The sequence below is a fragment of the Ictidomys tridecemlineatus genome, chromosome 2 (assembly GCF_052094955.1).
Source record: "Ictidomys tridecemlineatus isolate mIctTri1 chromosome 2, mIctTri1.hap1, whole genome shotgun sequence".
NCBI lineage: Eukaryota > Metazoa > Chordata > Mammalia > Rodentia > Sciuridae > Ictidomys > Ictidomys tridecemlineatus.
Window position 1 is genome coordinate 7,407,426 of NC_135478.1, and position 25,068 is coordinate 7,432,493.

At 40.1% G+C, this 25,068-nt stretch overlaps 1 protein-coding gene across 1 annotated transcript in view; it reads right to left on the minus strand.

Annotated features, from left to right (window-relative positions):
• Positions 1 to 11,374: 11,374 nt before the first annotated feature.
• The window catches only part of LOC101973136 (uncharacterized), a 37,593-nt gene continuing 23,899 nt past the window's right edge, over positions 11,375 to 25,068 (minus strand). The window contains exon 4 of the mRNA XM_078028752.1: positions 11,375 to 18,924. Coding sequence (XP_077884878.1) covers positions 16,050 to 18,425 — 2,376 coding nt within the window. The 5' untranslated portion in view covers positions 18,426 to 18,924 and the 3' untranslated portion in view covers positions 11,375 to 16,049. The remainder of the gene's footprint in view (positions 18,925 to 25,068) is intronic.

Consider the following 25,068-nt stretch of genomic DNA (forward strand, 5'->3'; position numbering starts at 1 on the left):
GTCTGTGCTCCTCAAGCTGTAGATGAAAGGGTTCAGCATGGGGGTGACCACAGTATACATCACAGAGGCCATCATGCCCTTCCAGGAAGTTGATGATGCTTCAGAACTGAGGTATACACCAAGACCTTTTGATTTCTTGGCATACAGGATAACTCATATTGTTTGGGGCTAAATTAATGAATGGATGAGCCCACAATTTATTCCATTGCTGTGACTCATCTAGTATACCCTGGGTGTCTGTCTCTCCAAAATCTTCAGCAACCCTTGCCCCCAAGGGAGTTAATATACAGAGATGTGATAAAAGGAATCAAAAGTTTTTGAAAGAGAAAAGGAAGAGAGAAGAGGGAATATGTTTTTACTCATTAAATAACCAGGCCCTTCTCTCAAGCCTAGGCAGGATATATCCCCAAGTTAGCACATCCAAGATGCAACAGTATAGCCAGACCATCTCCTCTTGCCCTTCTACTTACTCTCTCACCAGGAATCCTTTCCTATGGAAACATCTGCAACTTCCTCTCCACAAGCTTTATCTGAATCACTTAAATACATGTCCCTGGGTTTCTGTCCTCTTTTACAATGAAAACAAAAGGAAGAATAAATAGAGGAATCACACATTTACATGAAATTCACAAAGAACTGTTATAACAGTAGTTCTGGTGGGATTATAAATAAGGAGAGTCATCATTTCCATTCCTGTCTTGGAAGTTCCTCAGTGTTTATATTTGTCCTTTAACTTGCATGTAGAACAGCTGAATACTTTCCATCTCTGATTGAGGAAGTCCTCTCTCTGTGTTCTCTCCCCAAACACCAATTTCCCAAAGAGAACAATAGAAGGCAAATGGATGAGAACATTCCCTCCACTGTGTCTGATTGCAGGAGCCTCAGAACATAAAAAAAAGAGCCATGCCGGGAAAATCCCCTGCTCTCCTTCCCAGTGCTATGCCAAGCATCCCCCCATCCATTCAGGTGCCTATGAGAACAGTGGGATATCAGTCTTCCACAAGTAATTAATGAGCACCAGAGAGGAGAGTACTCCAAAGTATTCTTATGACCTCTGCTGATTTGGGGAATGGTTAATGAAAGGATTGGCCTCTGAAGCTGGAATCTTTTCTCAGCTCTATATTAGGTCCTCTAAGAAAAAGATATATAGTCTACACAAACATTCAGGTTTTTGAAGGGAAGTGCTTTTATGAAAGCACTTCTCCCTTAAATGTTTCTGCTGAGAACCATGAATACAGGTGAACTGGGGAAGAAGGCCAGGACTGTCGGGAGGAACAGGGTTGTTATAAGCACATGACAGTGACAGCAGAATTCAGAAAGGCTTGTTCTAGGCTAAGGAAGAATGAAGAATTTGGAGTTCTTGGGTCAGACAACAAAAATGACTAGAAAAGAACAAGACTTTAATACAAAGAATCCATTTGTAAAACCCATACTGGTAATTCTAACACTGGACGGTGTTATCCACAGTAATTTTGGGCTGTCAGGGTGCCCTGAAGACCAAAACAGAGTAACCCTCCCCATAACCTCCTCAGCTATCCACCCAAATACTATACAATCAAAGTAAAACTTCACTATACAAAGGCAATGTTAAGCAACTGATCTAGGCATTCTACTTTCCAAGCAAATATTCTTGAGTGTTCCCTCTCCATGAATATCATCTCTTTTCCCTCAACACTTACTGGGCTATGTAGGCTTTGTAGCATGGACCCACTGCAGGGCCAACTTCCTCGAATTATGTTCTTTGATGAAGACAGAAGATCTTTCCACTGAAAGAGCAGGGAGACAGAGCCAGGCATATGGTATAGGGTCTTGCTGACTTCTTCTGGAGAAGGCATGAGTGTCTTAGCCTGGCACTTAAAGACCTTGGTGACTATAAGCTGATGAGTTTCAAGTTGCACCCCGGAGGCTGTATCCCCACTGAAGTTTATTAAACAAATTGATCAATGGTATGTTCCTTCCTTGATCAGTTTGGCTCCATAAGGGCAGGAATACACAGGAAGAAGTCTCTAACTCTTCAATTCCTTATTCCACGGAGTTAACTGTAGGTCCATCAGGATTCCTCTCTCCTGTGTTCCTCTCCTCTGGGAAGAGTCACTAGTCTTGCTAGATTCCCTCTTGGAGACAAATGTCACCATTTTCCACTTACAGTTTCCTAATCAGGCAGATGACTGAGTAGCAAAGGGTCTCAGGATTCACTAGGGTAGGTATTCTCAAAATCCTACACCAGGATGACCTACACCAGGATGACCTACACCAGGATGACCATGAGGACTTGTTTAAATTCAGAGTACTGAGACCCACTCACCCCACTTTCTGTCTCAGTAGATCTAACTTTGAGTCTGATAATTTGCATTTTGGGAAAATTTCAATTTTTATATCCCCAAGACAGTCTTTTTTTATTAAAGACAGAGAGAGAATTTTTTAATATTTATTTTTCAGTTTTCGTTGGACACAACATCTTTATTTTATTTTTATGTGGTGCTGAGGATTGAACCTAGCACCCTGCACATGCCAGGGGAGCACGCTAATGCTTGAGCCACATCCCTAGCTCCCAAGACAGTCTTTGAGAAACACTCTCCTAGAATTGAGGTTTCTCAAAAGCATCAACTTGGGCTTTGCTAATATACAGCCTCCTACTCTATCCAAGACTTACCTTGTCAATATCTTCAGGGAAAGATCTCAGAATCTACTTTTTAAATATTTCATGTGGTTTTTAAACTTTTTATTAATTTTTACTGTGGTAAAATATAAATAACAAAACATGCCATTGTCACGATTTTTCAGTGCATGGTTAAGTAGCACCATGTGTATTCACAATGTTATGCGGCAGCACCGCTGTCCATTTCCCAGGCTTTTGATCATCCCAAACATAACTTTAATTTCCATTAAACAGTAACTCACCATACTCCTCCACCTCCAGCCCCTGGCAACCACTATAGCTCTTTCTATAATTATGAATTCCCTCTTCTAGGTTTCTCCATCTAAAAGGTGAATACATGGAGGTAGCCTTTATATTGCCTAATGATGTTCATCATGTGGCACATAATCAGGAAAAGAACAAATTTTAAAAGGAAGAATTGAATCTTTATTTTACAGTAGAGTGTAATATTTTAGTTTTCATACACAATATTATCTAACCTCAGTATTGGAAGCAATATCAAATCAATGGTATGTTCCTTCCTTGATCAGTTTGGCTCCTTGGATCCACCTATCATAATTTCAATTTGATATTACATTTTGAGGGATCTACTCATAATTATTTCAATTTGATATTATACTTTTTGCTACTGAACATCCAGCATTCTAAATTTTCTCATTATTCAATCTCTCCCTTTCCAGCCAACCTCTAAAACATATGCCACTTGGTCACTTGTTCTCCCACAATTACTCTCTGCCATTTACCCACACATACACACACCATCCTTTCTTGTATATCCATTGTGATTGGGTATGGATTTGAGTTTTCCTCGTGTCAGTTAATGACAAACTAATCTCTCTCTCCTCAGCACAGAAATCTCCCAGTCAAGAGGGCTGCATATCAACTCTAATTATCAGAGAAATGCAAATCAAAAGCAATACACCATAATTCTCATATATTCCACTTGATCAACTATATAAAATACTCAGAAGTAAAGAGCACATTTATCATAGACATCATGAACTGCAAATATGAATAAATATAATGCAAGTATATTCTAGAGTTACATGAGTCGTTGTAACTAAGCAGAAGTGAGAATTCACTGGGACATTTATTGAGTTCAGGCACAGAATAACTATGACTGAGACTGAATGATGGGGGACTCTATAGGTAGTGGAAGAGAAACTAGATAGATTCTTCTAACTACATGCAGAAAAATGAAACTGGACCCTTATCTCACACCATATATAAAAACCTCCTCAAAAATGAATTAAACATTTAATCCTAAGACTTGAAACTGTAAAGCTACTAGAAAAAAACCAGCGAAGAAAAAACTCTTGGCACTGGTTTAGGAAAATGATTTTGCTTGATTTTTTTATTAGGGATTGAACCAGGGGCATTTAACTCCTAAGCTACATTCCAGCCCTTTTTTTAATTTCAAGATAGGGTCTTGCTAAGTTGCTGAGTCTGGCTTTGAAATCACAATTCACCTACCTCCATCTCCCAAACTGCTGGGATTACAGCTGTGTGCACGGTACCCTGTAGAAACTGTTTTTCGAGTATACAGGCAAATGAGATTACATCTAATTAAAAACAATTTGCACAGCAAAGAAAACAATCAGTGAAGACATAACCTACAGAATAGGAAAATAATTTGCAAACCATTTATCTAACAAGAAGTTAAGATACAAAATGCATAAGGAACACAAACAACTCAATAGCAAAAATAAATACATAAGTCAATTAAAAATAGACAAAAAGCCTAAAAAGACATTTCTCAAAGAAGACATGAAATGGCAAACAGGTATATGAAAAATATTCAACATCTCTAATTGTCAACTAAATGCAAATCAAAACCATGTAAGTCACATCATTTATAATGGTTATTAACAAAAAGTCAAAATATAACAAATGTTGGTAGGGTATGGAGAAAAGGAAACCTATGTACTTTGTTTGTGGGAATGTAAACTGGTGTTATATCCATTATAGAATGCTATATGGAAGTTCCTAAAAATAAACACACACACACACACACACATACACAATAATGTGATTCAGAAATTCCTTTTGAGTGTATATCCCAAGGAATAAAATATTTGCACTTTTACAATAATTTCAGCATTATTCAAAAAAGCCAAAATATAAAGCAACGTGTCTATTGACACATGAATGGTTAATGAAAATGAGATATACACACACACACAGTACCCAAGGTGTGGAAACAACTCAAGCATTCTTCAAAGATGAATCCATAAAAAAAATATAATGTATACAACAAGGGAATATTATTTATATAATTTTAACTTCCTTGAAATTATGGAAATTCTGACACATACTACAACATGGATGAACCTTGAAGACATTATGATGAGTGAAATTATTCAGTCACAAAAGGACAAACACTGTATGACTCCACTCATGTGATACCCCTAGAGCAGTGAAATTCACAGAGACAAGAAATAGAGTGGTCATTGTTACGGTCTGAGGTAGGTGGAAATGGGTAGTTATTGTTGAATATGTACAGAATTTCATATGGGGAAGATGGAAAAGGTTCTGGAGATAGTGGAGATGGCTGCAAAACATTGTGAAGGAATTCAATTCCACTAAATTATGTACTTAAAATGGCTAAAATAGTTATTTCTTATGTTGTAGACCATAATTATAAAATAATAAGGCAACATTACCTTTGCAAATTCCAAGACTTTTGGCAATCACTTACTTTTGTTTCAGAGTAGATCAGACACCAAAGTGTCTTATTGCAGTTTGTTAGAGACAGTAAATCAGAACTCTAATTTAGCCATTTTTTATGAGAGTATCACTTATCACTGGCTGGTATGACTTCTTCTCTGTAAACAGCATTCCCTTCTCTGATAAGTGAAGGAGTGAAGTTGGTAGACAAATTAGCTTAATAACAAAAAGACAAATAAAAATAAAGTATTCATTGGTTAAGATCAAATAACTTGGCTGGGGTTGTAGCTCAATTGGTAGGGCGCTTGCCTTTCATGAATGAGGCCCTGGGTTTAATCCTCAGTACAACATAAAAATAAATTATTAAAAATAAAGACATTGTGTCCATCCACAACTAAAAAAAATATTTTTAAAAAAAGATATCAAATAACTACCTCAGAAACTATACACAACAACTCTATAAGCAAGATGAATTCCCCTATAGTGGATGCAGACCAAACATCAAAGACACTTCTTGCCAACAGAAGAGATAAAAAAGCAATGTTTAAAAGTGAAGTTCTAAAGATACTGTTATTAATGAAAGGAAAAAGGTTCCATTTGCTGAGGTAAGTATAAAATGGTCAATGTGGGGCAAGATAATATTTTATTAATCAGCAGAGAAGACCAGCTATGTTGTTGGAGGACAGTATAGGTAATTAACTAATATAAATAGTTATAGGTAAATAAACATTATTTGCTTACATTAGAAATATTGGGTAAAATCACATTTTATGTTGCTAAGGTAAGCTTTTTTAATATTTATTTTTGGTTTTAGGTGGACACAAAATCTTTATTTTACATTTATGTGGTTCTGAGGATCGAACCCAGTGCCTCATGCATGCTAGGCAAGCACTCTACGACTGAGCCACAACCCCCAGCCGCTAAGTGAGCTTTTTTAACAACCTCTCCTCTTGTGGGCTCACATCACTTTAAAGTCTTCAGTATTTCTGTAATCCTAGCAGTTTAGGAGGCTGAGGTAGAAGGATTATGAGTTCAAAGCCAGCCTCAGTAACTCAATGAGAGTCTGTCTCTAAATAAAATATAAAAAAGGGCTGGGAGCCAGGTGCAGTACCATACACCTGTAATCCCAGAAGCTCAGGAACCTGAAGCAGGAGGATCACAAGTTCAAAGCCAGTTTCAGCAATGGTGAAACACTAAACAACTCAGTGAGACCCTGTCTCTAAATAAAATAGAAAATAGGGCTGGAGATGTGACTCAGTGGTTGAGGGCCCCAAGTTCAATCCCCAGTACCAAAATAAAAAATAAAAATTAGAGGGGGTATGGGGCTAGAACTGATAGGGGAATGTGATGGACATCATTAACCAAAGTACATGTATGAAGACATGAATTGGTGTGCATATACTTTGTATACAACCAGAGATATGAAAATTTTTTGCTATATATGTGTAATATGAATTATAATACATTCTGCTGTCATATATAAATATAAAAATTAATTAAAACAGAAAAATAATAAAAAAAAATTAAAAAGTGCCAGGGATGTAGCTCATGGCTACGCACCCCTGAGTACAAACAGAAAAAAAAATTCCCAGTACCAAAAAAAAAGATCTTTAGTTATGCTGACTAGTAATAGAATCAAACACAATAATGATCTTTGAACTAGTCATGGGGTTAGAATAATAGTTCTCAACCTTGGTGGCACATTAAAACAACCTGGATCACATAAAAATCTTCATGCTAAGCCACACTACAGTCCAATTAATCAGAATTTGCAGTGAGATACAATGATCGATATTTCTAAGTCTCCCCAAGTGACTCCAACATGAAGACAAATGTATTCTTGCATTTTCTGTGGCCATAAAAAAACACCTGATACAGGAACAGTGGCACCCACCTGTAATCCCAGTGACTCCAGAGGCTGAGGCAAGAGAATCACAAATTTAAGGCCGACCTCAGCAACTTAATGACACCTTGTATCAAAACAAAAAATGAAAAATAACTGGGGATGTAGCTCAGTAGTAAAGAACCGATGGGTTTAATCCCCAGCATAAAAAAAATTAATACCTTAAGCTAGGTACTTTATAAAGTAGAGATTTATGTAGTTTAGTATGAAGGCAGAAAGTCCAAATAGCATGACATCAGCTCTGTTGAAAGCTTCCCTTGACTATATCACATCATAGCACATGGCATCATGCAGAAAGCACACAGAAAGGGAAAGATCACATGGTAAGCAGGACCCCAGAAAGCAGGGAGGGGCCAGCCTTGCTCCTTTATAACAAACCACTCTCATGAGAACTAACTTATTCCTTGAGACCATCATCAATCACTTTCAAGGACACTCCCCAATAACATATTTAATTTCTGCTACCCCACCATTCAAAGGTTCCACCACCTCCTATATCACCACTCTGAGGACCAAGATACCAACACATGGAGTTTTGAGTCACTGTAACCAAACCAGAGCACCCACACTGAGGACCAGTTACATTCATCCTTACACATAACATACCTAAATATATCTAAAAGACACAAAAGTAGTATAGAAAAGAAGTATGAATTTTTGAAAGGGATAAAGATTGAAATTACTTTTCCAAAACATTTGTGCATTTCTCCAAGATGCTCGGGCCATAGATGAAAAATAAAGAAGGTTATATAGATGGTGCAGAATTTCAGTTATACAGTGATGCTAATGTAGACAACATCTCATAATACTCCATCAATCCCATTATAGATGTACCAAAAGAAGCAGTGTTCATATAGGAGATATTGAGAAAATTGAAAGACATGAGAGCTACACAAACTACAGAACCAGATGGGCAGATGGGGGTTCCACAAGTTTGGTTTCACTGGCTTATCCAATATGAACACTGCACTTCTGAGGAACCTCCCTCTTGATGTCTCTGTTCCTCAGGCTATATATGAAGGGGTTGAGCATGGGAATGACTGTGGTGTACATCACTGAAGTCAAATAAATAAATACACTTTATAGAAAAAAATTGAGTGAATAAACTACACAAAGACTGGAAGAAGTTATCTAATATAATATATATGCATTTTTATGAACATATATACAATACATATATATGTGTGTGTATGTGTGTGTTAATACAGATAGATAGGTGGATGTGTATGTATCAAGATACAAAGATACATATAACATATACATACAATTAGACAAGTAACCAGAAGGAAAGCATTCAAATTTTTAAAAAAGAGAGAGGATAATAAATGGGTGAATTGCCTCAAAAACTGCCTTCATAAAGATGTCCAAATAACCAATAAGCACACAAAAATGTATGCTAAACCATTACATATCAGAAAAATGCATAATATCACTACAGACTCTATTGAATGGCTAAAGGTTCTAAGCATGGGCCAGGTGTGTGAAACTGCTAAAACTTACATGGTGTTGGGGGATTACAGCTGAAACCAACATTTTTTTAAAACTAAAGCATCTACCAAAATTATACATGAAGTCTGCCCTATCATTCAGTAATTGCATTACCTCACATATAGCATATACCAAGACAAGTAAGTATGTAAGTCTACCAAAAGACCAATTAAAGGACAAACCAGGCATTATGTTGAGTAAAAGAAGCCAAACAAATAACTGTACATATTATAGTTTAACATTTATCTAAAAGCAAGAACAATCAAACCAAATCAAGTATAGTAAGAGTCAAAATTGGGTTTCCTCTTTGGTGTGATTACTGAGAAAGGGGATGAATGAACTTCCTGGAATCCTAGAAATGTGTCCATCAGGATGTATACATCCACGTGAAATTTCATCAAGCTGTACATAGATTGGCACTTCATGCACATTAGTGTATGTATATCTTGAAAAAAGAGTAAAAAGATAATTAAGGGAAATGGTGTAGTTATACTTTTAGAAATAAAGTATAACTTTTTTTAAAAAAAAGTACCAACTAAAAAGAAATGACCAGATATGATGGCACATACCTAAAATCCCAGACATTTGACAGACTAAGGCAGGAGGATCACCAAGTTCAAAGTCAGCCTCAACAACTTAATGAGGCCCTAAGAAACTTAGCAAGACTCTCTCCCAAATTAAAAACAAAAAGGACTGGAATTTGGCTCACCAGTTAAGTTCCCCTTAGTTCAATTCCTGGTACCAAGACAAAAAATCTAAATACAAAGAATGAGTCTAAGTGATGATGATATATCAACATAGGTCCATTAATTATTTTTAAAAATTACCATTCTGGTGAGGCTATCCATGTTTGGGAGTAGAAAAATCTCTCTACCTTCCATTCAATTTTGCTATTAACTAAAACTTCATCTAAAAATAGTTTGAATCTTTCAAAAAAATATATCCACCTAGAACCGTAGAATGTTGCCTTATATGGAAACAAGGTCTTTGTCAATATACTAAAGTTAAGATGAGGTTATTCTGGATTAAGATGGATCCTAAATCCAATGACAGATGTCCCTATATGGACAGAGATTAGAAACAGGTACACAGGGAAGGTAATGGTGGAGGCAGAGACTAGAGTGATACATCTATAAACAAAAAGGTCTGCCAGCAACCACCTGAAGCTAGAAAGTGACAGGAAGGGACTTTTTCCTTAGAGCCTTTAGAAAGAATATAGCTCCACTGATATTTTGTTTCACACTCCCAGATGCCAGAAATATGAAAGAATAAATTTCTATACTTTTTACCCACCAGTTTGTGGTACTGGTTCACAGAGGGGCTTAAGAAACTAACATTATCTACCCCATAGACTCATCTCTAAATCATCCAAAAAGCAGTGCAAATTCTCTAATAGGTACTTTCTAATGCCCTCTTTTTAGATGCCCCTCGACTCCCCATGGGTATGTTCTCCCATGACTGCAAAATAAACCCTGCTTGTTTAACTTACAGGTGTGCTCCTTGTGGTCTCTGAGTAAAGGGCATTCACTGCAGTAGAATCTTCAAAGGTCTCAAATCACAAACTCTCCCTGTGCCCCAGAGAAGCCCCTCAATGCCCACACATTCAACACTTAATAAGCCTCAAGTCTTTCAACCACAAAAAGAAAAAGAAAAAAACAAGTTTAATATGCCCCTGTTCAGTTTCATAAAGAAGCCTCTGGATCGTAGGCACCCTGTGATCAGTGACCATGTTTGTCTTATTTACAAAGTATTCCCACTCCTCAGCACAAAACAATGTCAACTAGTAGATAAAACTGTTTTCTAAACTTTACATGAACAACACTGCCAATCTTACCTAGTGAGACCAGGTTCTGGAAGGTTTCCAGCATCACATCTCTGTTCAAGATCCAGCAAAGCCCACTCCTGCTGGGTAAAGTCCACAGCCACATCTGCCGAAGTCTGGCTTGGCACAAATCAGGAGCCACTTGTCAAAAAGAAACTAACTTTATTTTTAGAACTACAAACGCCAAACAAAACAGCTCCAGGGAAAAACCCTCAGAGCCCAACTGCCACCACCGGCTTCCACAAACCTCTCTCCCCCACACCAGCCTTTTCCTCCCACAATCCTCCTCCTCTTGAGGCCGATTGGCTGGGTTGCGTGGGCAGAGCCAAAGAAGTCACCCAATGAGCAGCTCCGTGGAGGAGCCAATCAGCTAGATGTTGCTGGGGCAGCTGTGAGCCAATCATCAGCTGGCAGTCTGAAGGGCAGGGAAACAGCCCAATGAACATCACCGCAGAGGAGCCAATCAGCTAGATGTTGCTGGGGCAGTCTGAAGCTTGCTGGCAGCTGGAAGTTTGCTGGGGCCCCTTTGGCTGTGGCTCTCAACATCTCCCCCTCTCTGTTTAAACAACAAGCATGTGGCTTATGGACCGTGCCTGCCTTAGGTCGTCCAATACATATGGTCCTTACCCGTCTTCGGATGAGCTGACCTCAGGGCGTCAGCCTCCTGTCTTAGGTTGGTACCATTGTAATTGGATCTTACCCGTCATTGACTACCGGTCCAGTACAGCCACACCTGTGGAGAGGTCTCAGCGGGGGGGGGGGGGTGTGAGGTTCTTTGCCTCACCTCTGTTGACCCCCAAATTTTAGCTGAATGATCATAACAAGCAGAAGGGAGGAAGATATACCAAGTCAATTGACGGCTCCTTTTGGGAAAATTGTACCACCGATGATATCATCAGCAAAAATATCCCAACACTACACAAGTCGCTGCACCAACAGATAGTTCACAATGCATACAAGTGACACATAGTTCTGTAAGCAGTTCAGTGTAAGTTCTGTAAGCAGTTCAGTGATGGCTATTGCAGAAACTGTAGATTAGTTTTATCTTTGTCTTCACCGGCACAGGGATGAAGATAGGAATTCTGGCAATAATGACTAAAGAAAAAATTAGGTAACATTCCAGAAGACACTAAAAGAAAACAATTTTCTTAACAATTTATATTATCTTCATCGGCACTGGGATGAAGATAGAAATTCTGGCAATAATGGCTAAAGAAAAAATTAGGTAACATTCCAGAAGGCACTAAAAGAAAACAATTTTCTTAAAAGAAAACAATTTTCTTAACAATTTATATTATCTTCATCGGCACTGGGATGAAGATAGAAATTCTGGCAATAATGGCTAAAGAAAAAATTAGGTAACATTCCAGAAGGCACTAAAAGAAAACAATTTTCTTAACAATTTACATTATAGTGAAGAGAATTATTAAATATAATGAAAACGAAAGGTGAGAGTAAACAAACAGATCTGTTAACCTCCTTTTTTGTTTACATATTAAAACAATTCTTAACAGTTATTTACCCAATTTAAATTAAACCATTTAAATCACGTGAATAAAAAAAAAATATTTGGATCCATCTTTTCATGAGCGCTCATCATATATGATATATAGAAATATGTACATTGGACATACGTACATTCAAACATATAACACAAAACACAAGTGTGCACACATAATATAATACATACAACACATAACACAATAGTAAAGGCCTTATAACTTTTTACAGGTAAAATCTCTATTGCAATGTTTAAAAACTCTATAGTCAAAAAAAAATAGAACTGATCAGCAAAACATTAACCTAGGTCTGTATGAGCTCAAAAAAATAAAATAGAACTTCATGATATGGGAAAGGGCAATAATAAAATAGATATTGAAAAAAGCATCCTGGTTCTGTCGCAGATGTAAGGATAGCCAAATTGGAGTTTTGGATATCAGCTATTATGGATTTGAGCTAAATCATCTTCTTTTTGGTCTGTAGAAATCGCTTTAGTTAATCTCTCTGGAATCCAAATCGGCTGCTGTTCTCTCTGTGGAAACACAAAAACAGACCCCCGACTCCAGACAATCACTGGGTCAGGATTTTAGTTAATCTCTCCGGAATCCAAATCAGCTGCTGTTCTCCCTGTGGAAACACACAAACAGGCCCCCGACTCCAGACAATCACTGGGTCAGAACCTTGGTTAATCTCTCTGGAATCCAAATCGGCTGCTGTTCTGGGTCAGAACCTTGGTTAATCTCTCTGGAATCCAAATCGGCTGCTGTTCTTCCTGTGGAAACACACAAACAGACCCCCGATTCCAGACAATTACTGGGTCAGGACCTTTCCATTGTCCTGTTAGAATATCTTTCCAAAGTACCTTGGGCTTATGTACATTTTTTGGACACATATGCCTTTCTGCAGCACTAAGTCCTGATGAATCCAAATTTAAAAAGTTTAGAGTAAAAAGAGTTATTTTAAGTTTATCTTTGGGGAATATATACCCCTTCCCAATTCCGTCTTTTTGCTTTAATAAGTACATTTTAATAGTTTGATGAGCTCTTTCAACTATGCCTTGACCCTGTGGATTGTATGGGATTCCTGTTATATGAGTAATGCCAAATGATGAGCAAAATTGTTTAAAAGAAGTAGACGTATAACCAGGGGCATTATCTGTTTTTAACTGTTTTGGAATGCCCACAGTGGCAAAATTTTGTAAGCAATGAGCTATAACATCTTTAGTTTTTTCACCGGCATGAAGGGAGCCCATCAAAAATCCAGAAGAAGTATCAACTGTAACATGCAAATATTTTAATTTTCCAAATTCTGGCAAGTGTGTGACGTCCATCTGCCAAATATGGTTAGGCATCAATCCTCTAGGATTGACTCCAAGATTAACTTGTGGTAAAAAGGTCACACAATTTTGACATTGTTTTATTATTTGTCTAGCTTGTTCCTTAGTTATTTTAAAACGCTTTTGTAAAGTATTAGCATTGACATGGAATCTTTCATGAAAATTTATAGCTTCTTCTAGTATAGAGAAAATATGTATGTCACGTGTAGTTTTATCTGCTAAATCATTGCCCAAACTAAGGGCTCCAGGCAATCCTGTATGTGCCCTGATATGTCCTATAAAGAATGGATCTTTTCTGTCCCAGATTAAACTTTGTATAGTGGAAAACAAAGAGAAAACAGTAGAAGAAGGGGAAATTCTACCAGCATCTTCAAGGGATACTATAGCATTAACTATATACTGGCTATCAGAAAATAAATTAAATACAGAATCTTTAAACATCACAAAAGTTTGTAATACTGCATTAAGCTCTACCTTTTGAGCTGATTGTTTGGGTACTAAAAATGTAAAAGCTTGATCAGGTGTAACTATTGCTGCTGTACCATTATTTGACCCATCAGTGAATATATTTGGAGCATTCATGATAGGTGTTTTTCTTGTCATTTTTGGAAAAATTACAGGATGCAATGACCAAAAAGACAATAAAGGATTAGATGGTAAGTGGTTATCAAATGAAACATTAGATTTGCACATTATTATTGCCCAAGTATTTAACTCATTAGCTAATTCATCAATTTGATTCATAGTATATGGAGTAATAATTTTATGGGGAGAAATTCCAAACACTGCCTTTGCTGTTTTTATTCCTTTGAGTATTAATTGTCCTACAGCCTCAGGATACCTAGTAAGAATAGTGTTAGGAGAATAAGATAAATGTATCCATAATAATGGACCTTCTTGCCAAAATACTCCTGTAGGAATATATTTTGTTGGTAGTACAATAAATAATAAAGGCAAACTTATATCAATTCTATCCAAATGCATATTTTCCATATATGTTTCAATGATTTTTAATGCCTTTCTTGCTTCAGGCGTTAACATTCGGGGTGAATTTGGATCTGATGGACCTTTTAGGATATCAAATAAAGGTCCCAATTCTCCTGTTGGAATACCTAGATAAGGCCTTATCCAATTTATGTCTCCTAATAACTTTTGAAAGTCATTAAGTGATTTGAGTTGATCTACTCGTATTTGAATTTTTGGTGGACGGACCATGGTTGAGGATAATAGAACTCCTAAATAATTAATTGGAAAATTTAATTGCACTTTATCTATTGCTATCTCTAGATTATAATTTTTTAATAAGTTTGTAAGTGTGGCATAACATTCTAGCAATGTGTTTTTAGCTTTGTGTGCCAATAACACATCATCCATATAGTGAAATATTTGTAGTTCAGGATTTTGATTTCTAAGTGGCTGGATTACTTTGTTAACATAAATTTGACACATAGTTGGGCTGTTAGCCATCCCTTGAGGGAGTACTTTCCATTCATATCTCTGATCAGGACCTTCATGATTTAGTGCAGGGATAGTAAATGCAAAACGTGGACTATCCTCAGGATGAATTGGAATTGAAAAAAAACAATCTTTAATATCTATAACTAAAACATACCAAGTTTTTGGCAAAGCAGACAATTGAGGAATCCCCGATTGAGCAGGTCCCATAATGACCATTTCATTGTTAATGGCTCTTAAATCTTGCAGTAATCTCCATTTACCAGATTTCTTTTTGATGACAAAAATGGGAGTATTATGGGGAGATACAGAAGGTTGTATATGTCCTTCCGCTAATTGTTGTTTGACCAGATCATGGGCTACTTGTGTCTTTTCTTTAGTCAAGGGCCACTGAGGAACCCATACTGGTCTTTCTGATTTCCATGTAATTTTTATTGTCTCAGTGGCCCTTTGTGAAAATCCAACCCATGTCTGTCTGTTCCTTGATCTATTTGTATTGGTGCTGCTATACATTGTTCTTGTCTTTCTAATCTTTTTCCTTTCCTAAAACCTTGTCTAGCCATAATAGTGGGTGCATTTTGATTGATATTATTTGTTAATGTCAAACCTAATTGATCTAAGACATCTCGTCCCCATAAATTTACGGGAAGATGATCCAATACATATGGCTGTATAGTTCCTTCACATCCTTCAGGATCCTTCCAATCTAATAGCATTGCACTTCTATCGGGATTAGTCGCCACTCCTAGGCCTCGAAGCGATTGAGTGGCTTGTTGTAATGGCCAATGTTTTGGCCATTCTTGACGAGAGATGATGCTAAGATCTGCACCTGTATCCAGTAGCCCATTAAATTCATGTCCTTGAATATTTAGTTTTAGCATGGGGCGAGAATCTAAATTTAAAGAAAGCATAGCCCAATCTACACCTGTGGAGCCTAATCCCTTGGAACCTCTTTCTACAACATGACTGGAAAATTTATCATGTAGGCTTGGTATTATTAGTAACTGTGCTATTCTATCTCCTGGTGAAATTACTGATATACCCTTTGGAGAACTGGCTATAATTTTTATTTCACCTTCATAATTGGAATCAATTACCCCAGGACTTATCAAAAGTCCTTTTAGAGTAGAAGAGCTGCGTCCCAATAATAAGCCTACTGTTCCTTTGGGAAGAGGTCCTTTTACCCCTGTGGGAATGATTTGAACTCCCATCTCTGGAGTTAGTACTGATTTGGTGGAGGCGCAGATGTCCAACCCTGCGCTCCCTCTGGTTTGTCTGATGAGGGATCTGATGTGCTGGGCACTACCCTGATGGGGTTGCTGGGGTTGCTGGGTTCCTCCAGTGCTCCGTATATTTGTGGTTTGGGGCCCCGGAGCATTGGGGCCCCCTGTCCATTTTTTGGCAACGGAGCCTGATGCCTTTGTCCACGATATTGTGGATAAACACCTTGTCCTTGTTCGTTTTTTGATAATGGAGTACCCTCTATGGCGGTTTGAGGACGGTATTCATTAGCCCAATATAATGGAGTACCCTCTATGGTGGTTTGAGAACGGCATTCATTAGCCCAATGTCTCCCTCTACGGCATCGTGGGCAAATACCCGGTATTCTACTTGTTTGATACCTAGTTTTGTTAAACCCTCCTCCTATGGGGCAATTCCTTTTAAAATGTCCTGTTTGTTGACAATTGTAGCATGTTCTTGGCCTGGCATCTAAAGCCTGTTTTACTGCAGCTGCCACAATTTGCCCTTGTTCATTAATGTCTCTGGCATCCAAAACCTGTTTTACTGCAGCTGCCACAATTTGCCCTTGTTCATTAATGTCTCTGGCATCTAAAGCCTGTTTTACTGCAGCTGCCACAATTTGCCCTTGTTCATTAATGTCTCTGGCATCTAAAGCTTGTTTTACTGCAGCTGCCACAATTTGCCCTTGTTCATTAATGTCTCTACATAATTTAATATATGTGTTTAAATCTTCCTGTTTCCATGGTCTAATGATATCTCTACACCAACGATTCGCTTGGTCATAAGCCAGTTGTTTTATAAATGGCATTGCTTGTTCTGTATTCCCAAAAACTCTGGTAGCTGTTTGAATAAGCCTATCTACAAATTCAGCGTAAGGTTCATTAGCTCCTTGTATTATCTTAGATAATTGACCTTGTAAACCTCCAGGTTCTTGTAAAGACTTCCATGCCCTAACTGCATCTACAGCAATTTGTAAATATACACCAGGATCATATGCAAGTTGTTGCTGCCGATCCTCATAAGGTCCCTTTCCTAACAACATATCTAGATTTCTCTGAGGATAACCAGCTGCTGCATTTCGACTAGCCGTCTCCTTGCAAAATTCCTCATTGGCAACCTTCCATAACAGGTATTGTCCTCCATTTAGCACAGCTTTACACAAACTAGCCCAATCTGCTGGCGTCATGCTTAAGTTGGTAATGGATTCGACCAAGCTTACAGTGAAGGGTGCTTGAGGACCATAGGTTGCTACAGCCTCTTTTAGCTCCTTCACTGATTTGAAATTTAAACCCTGGTAAGTTCGCTGCCCTCCTACCTCAAATACAGGGCATACTTGAGATCCTGTCTCAGGATCCAAACTATCAACTGCGGGGGTTGGGAGTCTCTTAGCATATGGAGGTGGTGCTGTTGATTGGACACTTATGCCCTCTAGTGATAGAGTGCTGTTAGTAGCAGTCTCCTGTAGAGGTGGCGCTGTTGGTTGAACACTTACGCCCTCTGGTGATAGAATGCTGTTAGTAGCAGTCTCCTGTAGAGGCGGTGCTGTTGGTTGGACACTTACGCTCTCTAACAAAAGGGTCTTATTAGCAGTCACCTGTTTTAACTTTTCCCCTGATAGATTTTTCTGCTCTAAACTTCCTTCCTCTGTCTCACTATCTCGAAAGACCTTCTCTTTTACTTGAATCTTTTCCTCTTTCTGACTAGCTCGAGCTTTTACTTGAATCTTTTCCTCTGTCTGACTAACTTGAGAGACTTCCTCTTCTACTTGAATCAATATGTCTTCTTCTTCCTCTACCTCTGTCTGAACTGAAGGCTTTGGACTAAGCAAACTAGATACCAACGTCCACAATGACAATGTGCCAACTGGCAGAGTCCCTGGGTTGTTCTTTTCTATTCTTTTTAAATCTTCACCATGATGGTTCCATTGTGATATATCTAACAGCTCCTCCTTAAAAAGCCATGGGCTATATTCTTGTATTACATCAACGTATGCCCTGACTGCTCTTGATTTTACTGGGAAGCTTCCTTCCTCTAACAATTTACTTAACACTCTTTCGGTTTGTTTTTTACTAATTGCTGATCCCGTATTTCTACTATAATACAACCCAACAAGATGACGCCAAACAAAACCGAGACAGAATCCAATAAAAAGGGAACCACACAAAATCATTATAACAGCCTTTCTATCCTCCTGACATATGCATCCGTCCTTTCTCCCTATCTGTTCCTCAAACGCAAATAGTTTTTCCTCAGATGTGAGTGGTTTGTCTTCCCTCTTACTCATCTCCAGGGACAGGCAAGTTAAAACAAAAATGAAGCAAAACAAAAGAGGAATCTTAGAATGGCTCCCCATCCTCTCGCCCTGCCCTCAGGGGCGAGCAGTTTACTTACCCTCAGTTGCTCCCCGTGCGAGCCACCAAATGCCGAAGTCTGGCTTGGCACAAATCAGGAGCCACTTGTCAAAAAGAAACTAACTTTATTTTTAGAACTACAAACGCCAAACAAAACAGCTCCAGGGAAAAACCCTCAGAGCCCAACTGCCACCACCGGCTTCCACAAACCTCTCTCCCCCACACCAGCCTTTTCCTCCCACAATCCTCCTCCTCTTGAGGCCGATTGGCTGGGTTGCGTGGGCAGAGCCAAAGAAGTCACCCAATGAGCAGCTCCGTGGAGGAGCCAATCAGCTAGATGTTGCTGGGGCAGCTGTGAGCCAATCATCAGCTGGCAGTCTGAAGGGCAGGGAAACAGCCCAATGAACATCACCGCAGAGGAGCCAATCAGCTAGATGTTGCTGGGGCAGTCTGAAGCTTGCTGGCAGCTGGAAGTTTGCTGGGGCCCCTTTGGCTGTGGCTCTCAACAACATCCTCAAAGGTCACCGAGTCCTAAAAGATGCCACAAACTCTGTTCAGAAAGGTACAATTCCTCCAGTGTGTGCGAGATGACGGGTGAGGCTCTCAGCACTGGGGACCTGAGAATCAATTCAGGGGAGGCTAAGAAGATTCTGTGTTCTCACCAAGTCTATATCAGGACTCAGTCAGCAGATCTCTTTCCCTTTCTACCCACATATACTTTCTGGTTGATCAAATTCTGATAGACTTATCAATTCCAAAAAAATAAATTTATCTCTTCACAGTATAATTATAATGAGGACACACACAATTACTATTATACAATCACCTAATTTAGCAAAAATACTTCTGTTACAAGATGTCAGGGGGATCTGCACACATCAAGCAGTCGAGCAGACACCCACTGGGTATCTGATAATTTAATAAACCTATTTTACCATCTAGCTGGAGATACTGCCATTCCACAGGTTGAGGGCTCAGTCCCACAATACTTTCTCAAGTCCTGAAGCCAGTCACAGGTAGTAGGTTGTCACATACACCTCTGACCAACAGGCTACCTCCTCCTTGAGGGAGGGAATTTGCTGGGACCACTCAAAGAATGCAAAGAAATACATCCCTGTGTTTACTAGTTTCTTATAAAGAATATTACAAAGTACATAGATGGATGGCCAGAAAAAGAGATGGATAGGACACAGTATGGTGGGAAAGGTGCAGAGCTTCCATGCCCAAGAACCTCAATATGTTCAGCTATCGTGAAGCTCCCCAAACCCACTCTTCTGGGGTTCTCATAGAGGCTTTACTTGTAGCCACTGGTTATCAACTTAACCCTCAGTCTATCTGCCTTCCTAGAGTTTGACGTGTGCGAAAGTTTCAATCCTTTAATCATGCCTCCATCTTTCTGGACCAGCCATGATCCTTAGGTTATCTACAGCCTACCAGCCACTAGTCATCTTATGGGCATACAAAGCTATTTTTATCATTCCAGACATTCCACAGGTCTTAGAAATTCTGTACCAGGACCCTGGACTAAGACCAAATACAGACCACACAATATCACACTTGGTGACCAATTCCAGTTCCATATTGCTCCAGAACTTGTGGCAGAAATGAGAGAAATATTCTAAATGAAATAATTTCCACAATGATACAATCAGTTCCTTGTAACAGAAATAATTTCACTTGCTACCTTAGTTATATCATAGCAAATCTGCACAACATGAAACCCAAGATTAAATGAGTTTTTCTTTATTTGTTCCTTCTCCACCTTGCTGGGGATTCAATACAGAAGCACTCTACTCCTGAGCTACATCCACAGCCCTTTTCATATTTTAATTTGAGACAGGGTCTTCCTAAATTGCCTATGCCCTTAAACTCAGAACCTCCTTTCTTAGTCTTCCAAGTAGTTGGCATTACAGGCATATGATGAAGTTTTAATGAATGAAAACACACTGAGGGAAAGGAATTTTTCCCTCACAAACCTGAGAGGCCTATGAGCCTGCACAGCACATCTTTATGGCAGGCCCACAAGTAGCAAATTTTCTTTATTCTAGGCCAGGATTTGGCAAAATAGGCATGAGCTAATCAGTCCTCTATTTGTGTACATCAGTTTGACTGGAACACAACAAAACATTTCTTTATAAGCTTTACCTTAGTGCTTTTGTACTAAAATGAGAATTTCCTTGCAATAGAAATTCTCTGGTCTTCAAAACCTAAAATATTTCCTATATGATCCAATAAAGAAACAGACGGCCACCCTGTGTTCTAAAACAGCTAGGCAATACCCATCACAAGACACATTGTGATAGCAAGACCCAGAATTCATTGTTCCTCACTGCCTAGTGCCACAATCTGGCTAGGCACAATTCAGGAGCCACTTGTCAAAAGAAACGAACTTTATTTTTAGAACCACACATGCCAAACAAAACAGCTCTTCAGGAAAAACCTTCAGAGCCCAACTGCCACAACCAGCTTCCCACAAGCCTCTCCACCTCCCCCACTCCTCCTGCTCTTGAGGCAGATTAGCTGGGTTGTGTGGGCAGAGACAAAATAGTCCCCCAATGAGCAGCTCTGTGGTCTGAAAGGGCACGGAAACAGCCCAATGAGCATCACCGCAGAGGAGCCAATCAGTTGGCTGCTAGAAGTTGCTGGGCGGCTGTGAGCCAATCATCAGCTGGCAGGTGGAAGTTTGCTGGGGCCCCTTCAGCTGTGGCTCTCAACAGCCTAGGACATATGAACCTTTGAATATCTGATGAATGAAAACTCTTAATGGATGGATGGATGAATGAAATCTAATCTGTGAAGCCAAGTATGTAAATCTAGAACCTCTTTTCTGTAAGACGTTTGTAATCACATTCACATTCAATTGAATGCCATATAGTCCTTTTAAATAAATACATAAAACAGCTAGAAAGCCAGACAGAGTGGTACACACCTATAACCCCAGTTACTTGGGAGGCTTAGGCAGGAGGATTAGTATTACAAAACTGCTAAGCCAGAGTATGACAAGTCTACTTGTCTTCAAAGCCTAAATGCCTGAGTACATTTCTGGACACATGCCTTACTTACAACTTAGTTGTTATTAGAATTCCTTTTCCCTATTATCAGATTTTAACCTAGAACACTGTTGGGCACTATAGTGTCAGAGGAAAGACTATTCAAACGTGATATCTCTAAGCTCCTCTTCCAAGCCATTGGCCTTGGGCAAGGATATTTTTCTTAATACCCACACCAACTACTCTTTAATATCATTTTACTTAGGTAATATTTGTGCTCACCCTACCACAAGCAGTCATGGCTGTTAGTTATGGAAAATGAAAAACCCCAAGATAGTGCAGCCTGGGAAGAGGGAGTGAAAAAGAAAGCCATACATCGATAGCCTTCATCTCTTGAAAGATAAATCCTTTTCAGACTTGGGCCACAAGTGGGGAGAAAGTGTTTCATCAAACCTAAAATGATAATCTCTGGGAAGCTTTTAATCTCTTTCAAGATGAATCCTCTCCAGGTACTGGCCACAGACCCCTCAAACCCAAAACTCAAAATTCCTGAGTGCCCAAACTGACATGCCCACTAAATCACCTCTCAGTGTAACCTATTTAAGCCCAACTCCTTTGGCCAGTGGCTCATTTCCACCAGGACAGTGAGTCCACTGGAGGTATAATACCATTCCTGATAAAAAGCTGATGAGAGCTGGGACGGCGCTGAGTGGTCAAGTGCTTGCCTCGCCATGTGTGAGGCACAGGGTTCAATCCTCAGCACCACAAAAAAATAAATAAAGACACTGTGTGTTCATCTACAACTAAAAACATATTTTAAATTGAAAAAAAAAATACTGAAATGATCATAGTTTGCATCTGGCCTAGTCTTTTTGTGCTAACAATGGGAAATAAAGCACCAAATAGAAAATTCCTGAAGTGCCAAGCACAGTGCTGCACACCTCTAAACCCAGCTACTAGGAAGGCTGAAGCAGGAAGATCACAAATTGCAGGCCAGCCTGGCCACCGAGAACCCAGTCTCAAAATTTAAAAATAAGTAAAAAAAAAAAAAAAAAAAAAAAACGCTGGGGACCTAGCTCAGGGGGAGAACATCCCTGAGCATGGGTGAGGCCCTGGGCTCGGTCTCCAGCACCACAAAACACACAAGGACAGTTAATCACTGGTTAGTAAAATTCACAGCATTAATAGAAAAAAGATTGTCTGGTCCAACCCCCAGTTCACGACACAGTGACAAACCTATGTCAACATAGGAGCCTGGGCGACTACAATGTAGCCCGCTAGAAAGGAAGGGACCCCGCGGAGACCCTCTCCAGGCTCCTGTCCCGAACCCCGACGCCAGCCCGGCTTCCGCTCTCTGCAGAGAAGCCGCAGGTGGAGACCGGAAATGCCTCAGGGCTCTGCAGCTCCCGCCTACGGGAAAGGCGCCAGCCACAGGTGCAGCCCCGAGTCCCCGATGCGGTCACCAGGGAGCCAGGCGCTGGAGGAGCCCACCTGGGTCTGGGGCCACCGGGCTGAGGGAAGCCCGGGCTACAAGCCGGGATGCACCCAAGATGGCTGGGAAACCGACTGAGGAAACCCCTTGTAAAGGAGAAGGGCACCTGAGGAACCACCTGACCGGGAGGCCCCAAGGCACACGGGTAGAGGCCTACTTCCGCTTCCGGTTTCTGCATGCGGGAGGCGGGGCACACCAAGCAAGCGGCGGGCCCCAGGGGCTGGGATTTGGGGTGGTACATCCCAGCAGGATTGAGGCCTGCTTGGGTGCTGTCGGAAAATGATGGGTTTTGTAGGGGCTGAGGGTAAATAACGAATAATCAGGTCGTTTGGAAAAGCAGAACATAATGGCAACTATCATCTGGCTGTAATACCAAGTTGAAGAGCTATGGGCGCTCTCAGCTACCTTTGCAAGAGCTGAGGAAACCAATGCACCCCTGGTAGGCTGAGGCCAGAAGGTCAAAACCAGTCTGGGCAACTTAGTAACACCTTGTCTTAAGATAAAAACTTCCAACCTGGCGCACACCTGTAATCCCAGCAGCGCAGGAGGCTTAGGCAGGAGGATCACAAGTTCAAAGCCAGCCTCAGCAAGGGCCAGGCCCTAAGCAACTCAATGAGACACTGTCTCTAAGTAAAATTCAAAAATAGGCCTAGGGATGTGGCTCATTGGTCTAGTACCCCTGAGTTAAGTCCTCAGTACCTCAATAAATAAATAATTTCCAAAAAGGACTGGGGATTTAGCTCAGTAGTGGAGTATTTGCCTAGCCTGGGGTCCTTCCCAAGTAGGAAGGCAGGGGATGTTAAGGAAACCAGTTGAGAGACCATAGTGCCTGCTGTTAGTAGAACAAAAAGAAAAGATGTTTGAAGAGGATACAAAAAGAGTTGGCATCCTCCTCCATCTCTAAGCAGCTCAACATGGAGAGATACTTTCCACCTAGGCAAGGGAGAAAGAAACAAGTCTAGGCCTTAGATTTCAAACCCTTTACCAGGCCTGGGTGAAACCTCCTGCCATGCTGGCAGGTGGCACAGCCTGTAAACCCTTCCCAGCAATTCGGAAGGCTGAGGCAGGAGGCTTGAGAGTTCAAAGCATCCTCAGCAACTCAGCCAAAACTCTGTCTCTAAATTAAAAAAATAAATAAAATAAAATAAAAACAGATGGGGACTGGGGTTGTACCTCAATGGTAGATCAGTGGCCTAGCATGCATGAGGTACTGGGTTGGAATCTCAGCACCACATAAAAATAAATAAAGATATTGTGTCCATCTACAACTAAAAAAAAAAAAAAGAATTTTTAAAAAGGCTGGAGATTGGCTGAGTGATTTGGATCACCATCACAGAACCACCACCTATGGGCATGCACAGTCCCACAACCTCCAATACTAGCTGAGTGAGCTTGCTGCTGAAACTGTGTTTGCCAGGGCACAGAACTTCTCCATCACCCTTCCCCCAAGAGTGGACAGATGAGGGAGGAGCAGGACTACCTCCACAGGAGAGCAGGTCATGAAAGCTAGTTCGGGTCTTTGTCTTGGAGCTCAGTGCCAGGCCTGCAACTGTGAGACTGAGCAGATTAGAGACCAAGGCCCCTGTGTAGGCCCAAGCTCACAGATGGAGCCTCTAGACATGAACCAACATCAGGCAGATACCTGCATGCCTCCTGGGATAGACTACATCATTCAGCCTGTATCATCACCAGCCTCCCCAAAATTGTATCTGTCCTCTGGATGTGAGACTCAGATGTGACCCAGCTTAGTGTCTGTCTTGGGGTCCATTTCTACCACCAGTCACCCAGTCTCAGGCAGCACAGCTATTGTGAGGCCAGTACTTACAGATGAGGCTCTAGAACTTCTTCAGCACCAGACACCTATGGGATGAACTAATTTTTCCATCTTCAATACCACCAGCTTCAATTTTGGAAGAGTGAGAACTGGGCATGATCCAGTTAAATATCAGTCTGGGGGGACAAGGGAATGCCTTTGTTATTGGAGACAGAATCTTCAGGCTTGGAAATAGGAATGACACCAAGTCCATTATTGTGGGCACACAGAGGCAAGCCTTTAATTAGGGCTTAATCAAAGGTGGACAGCACTGATTGTGGAATTGGGCTGTTTCACCAAGGCAAGATGTGGAAACTTTTATTGGTTTTCTGGGGTGAGGCAAAGTCCAA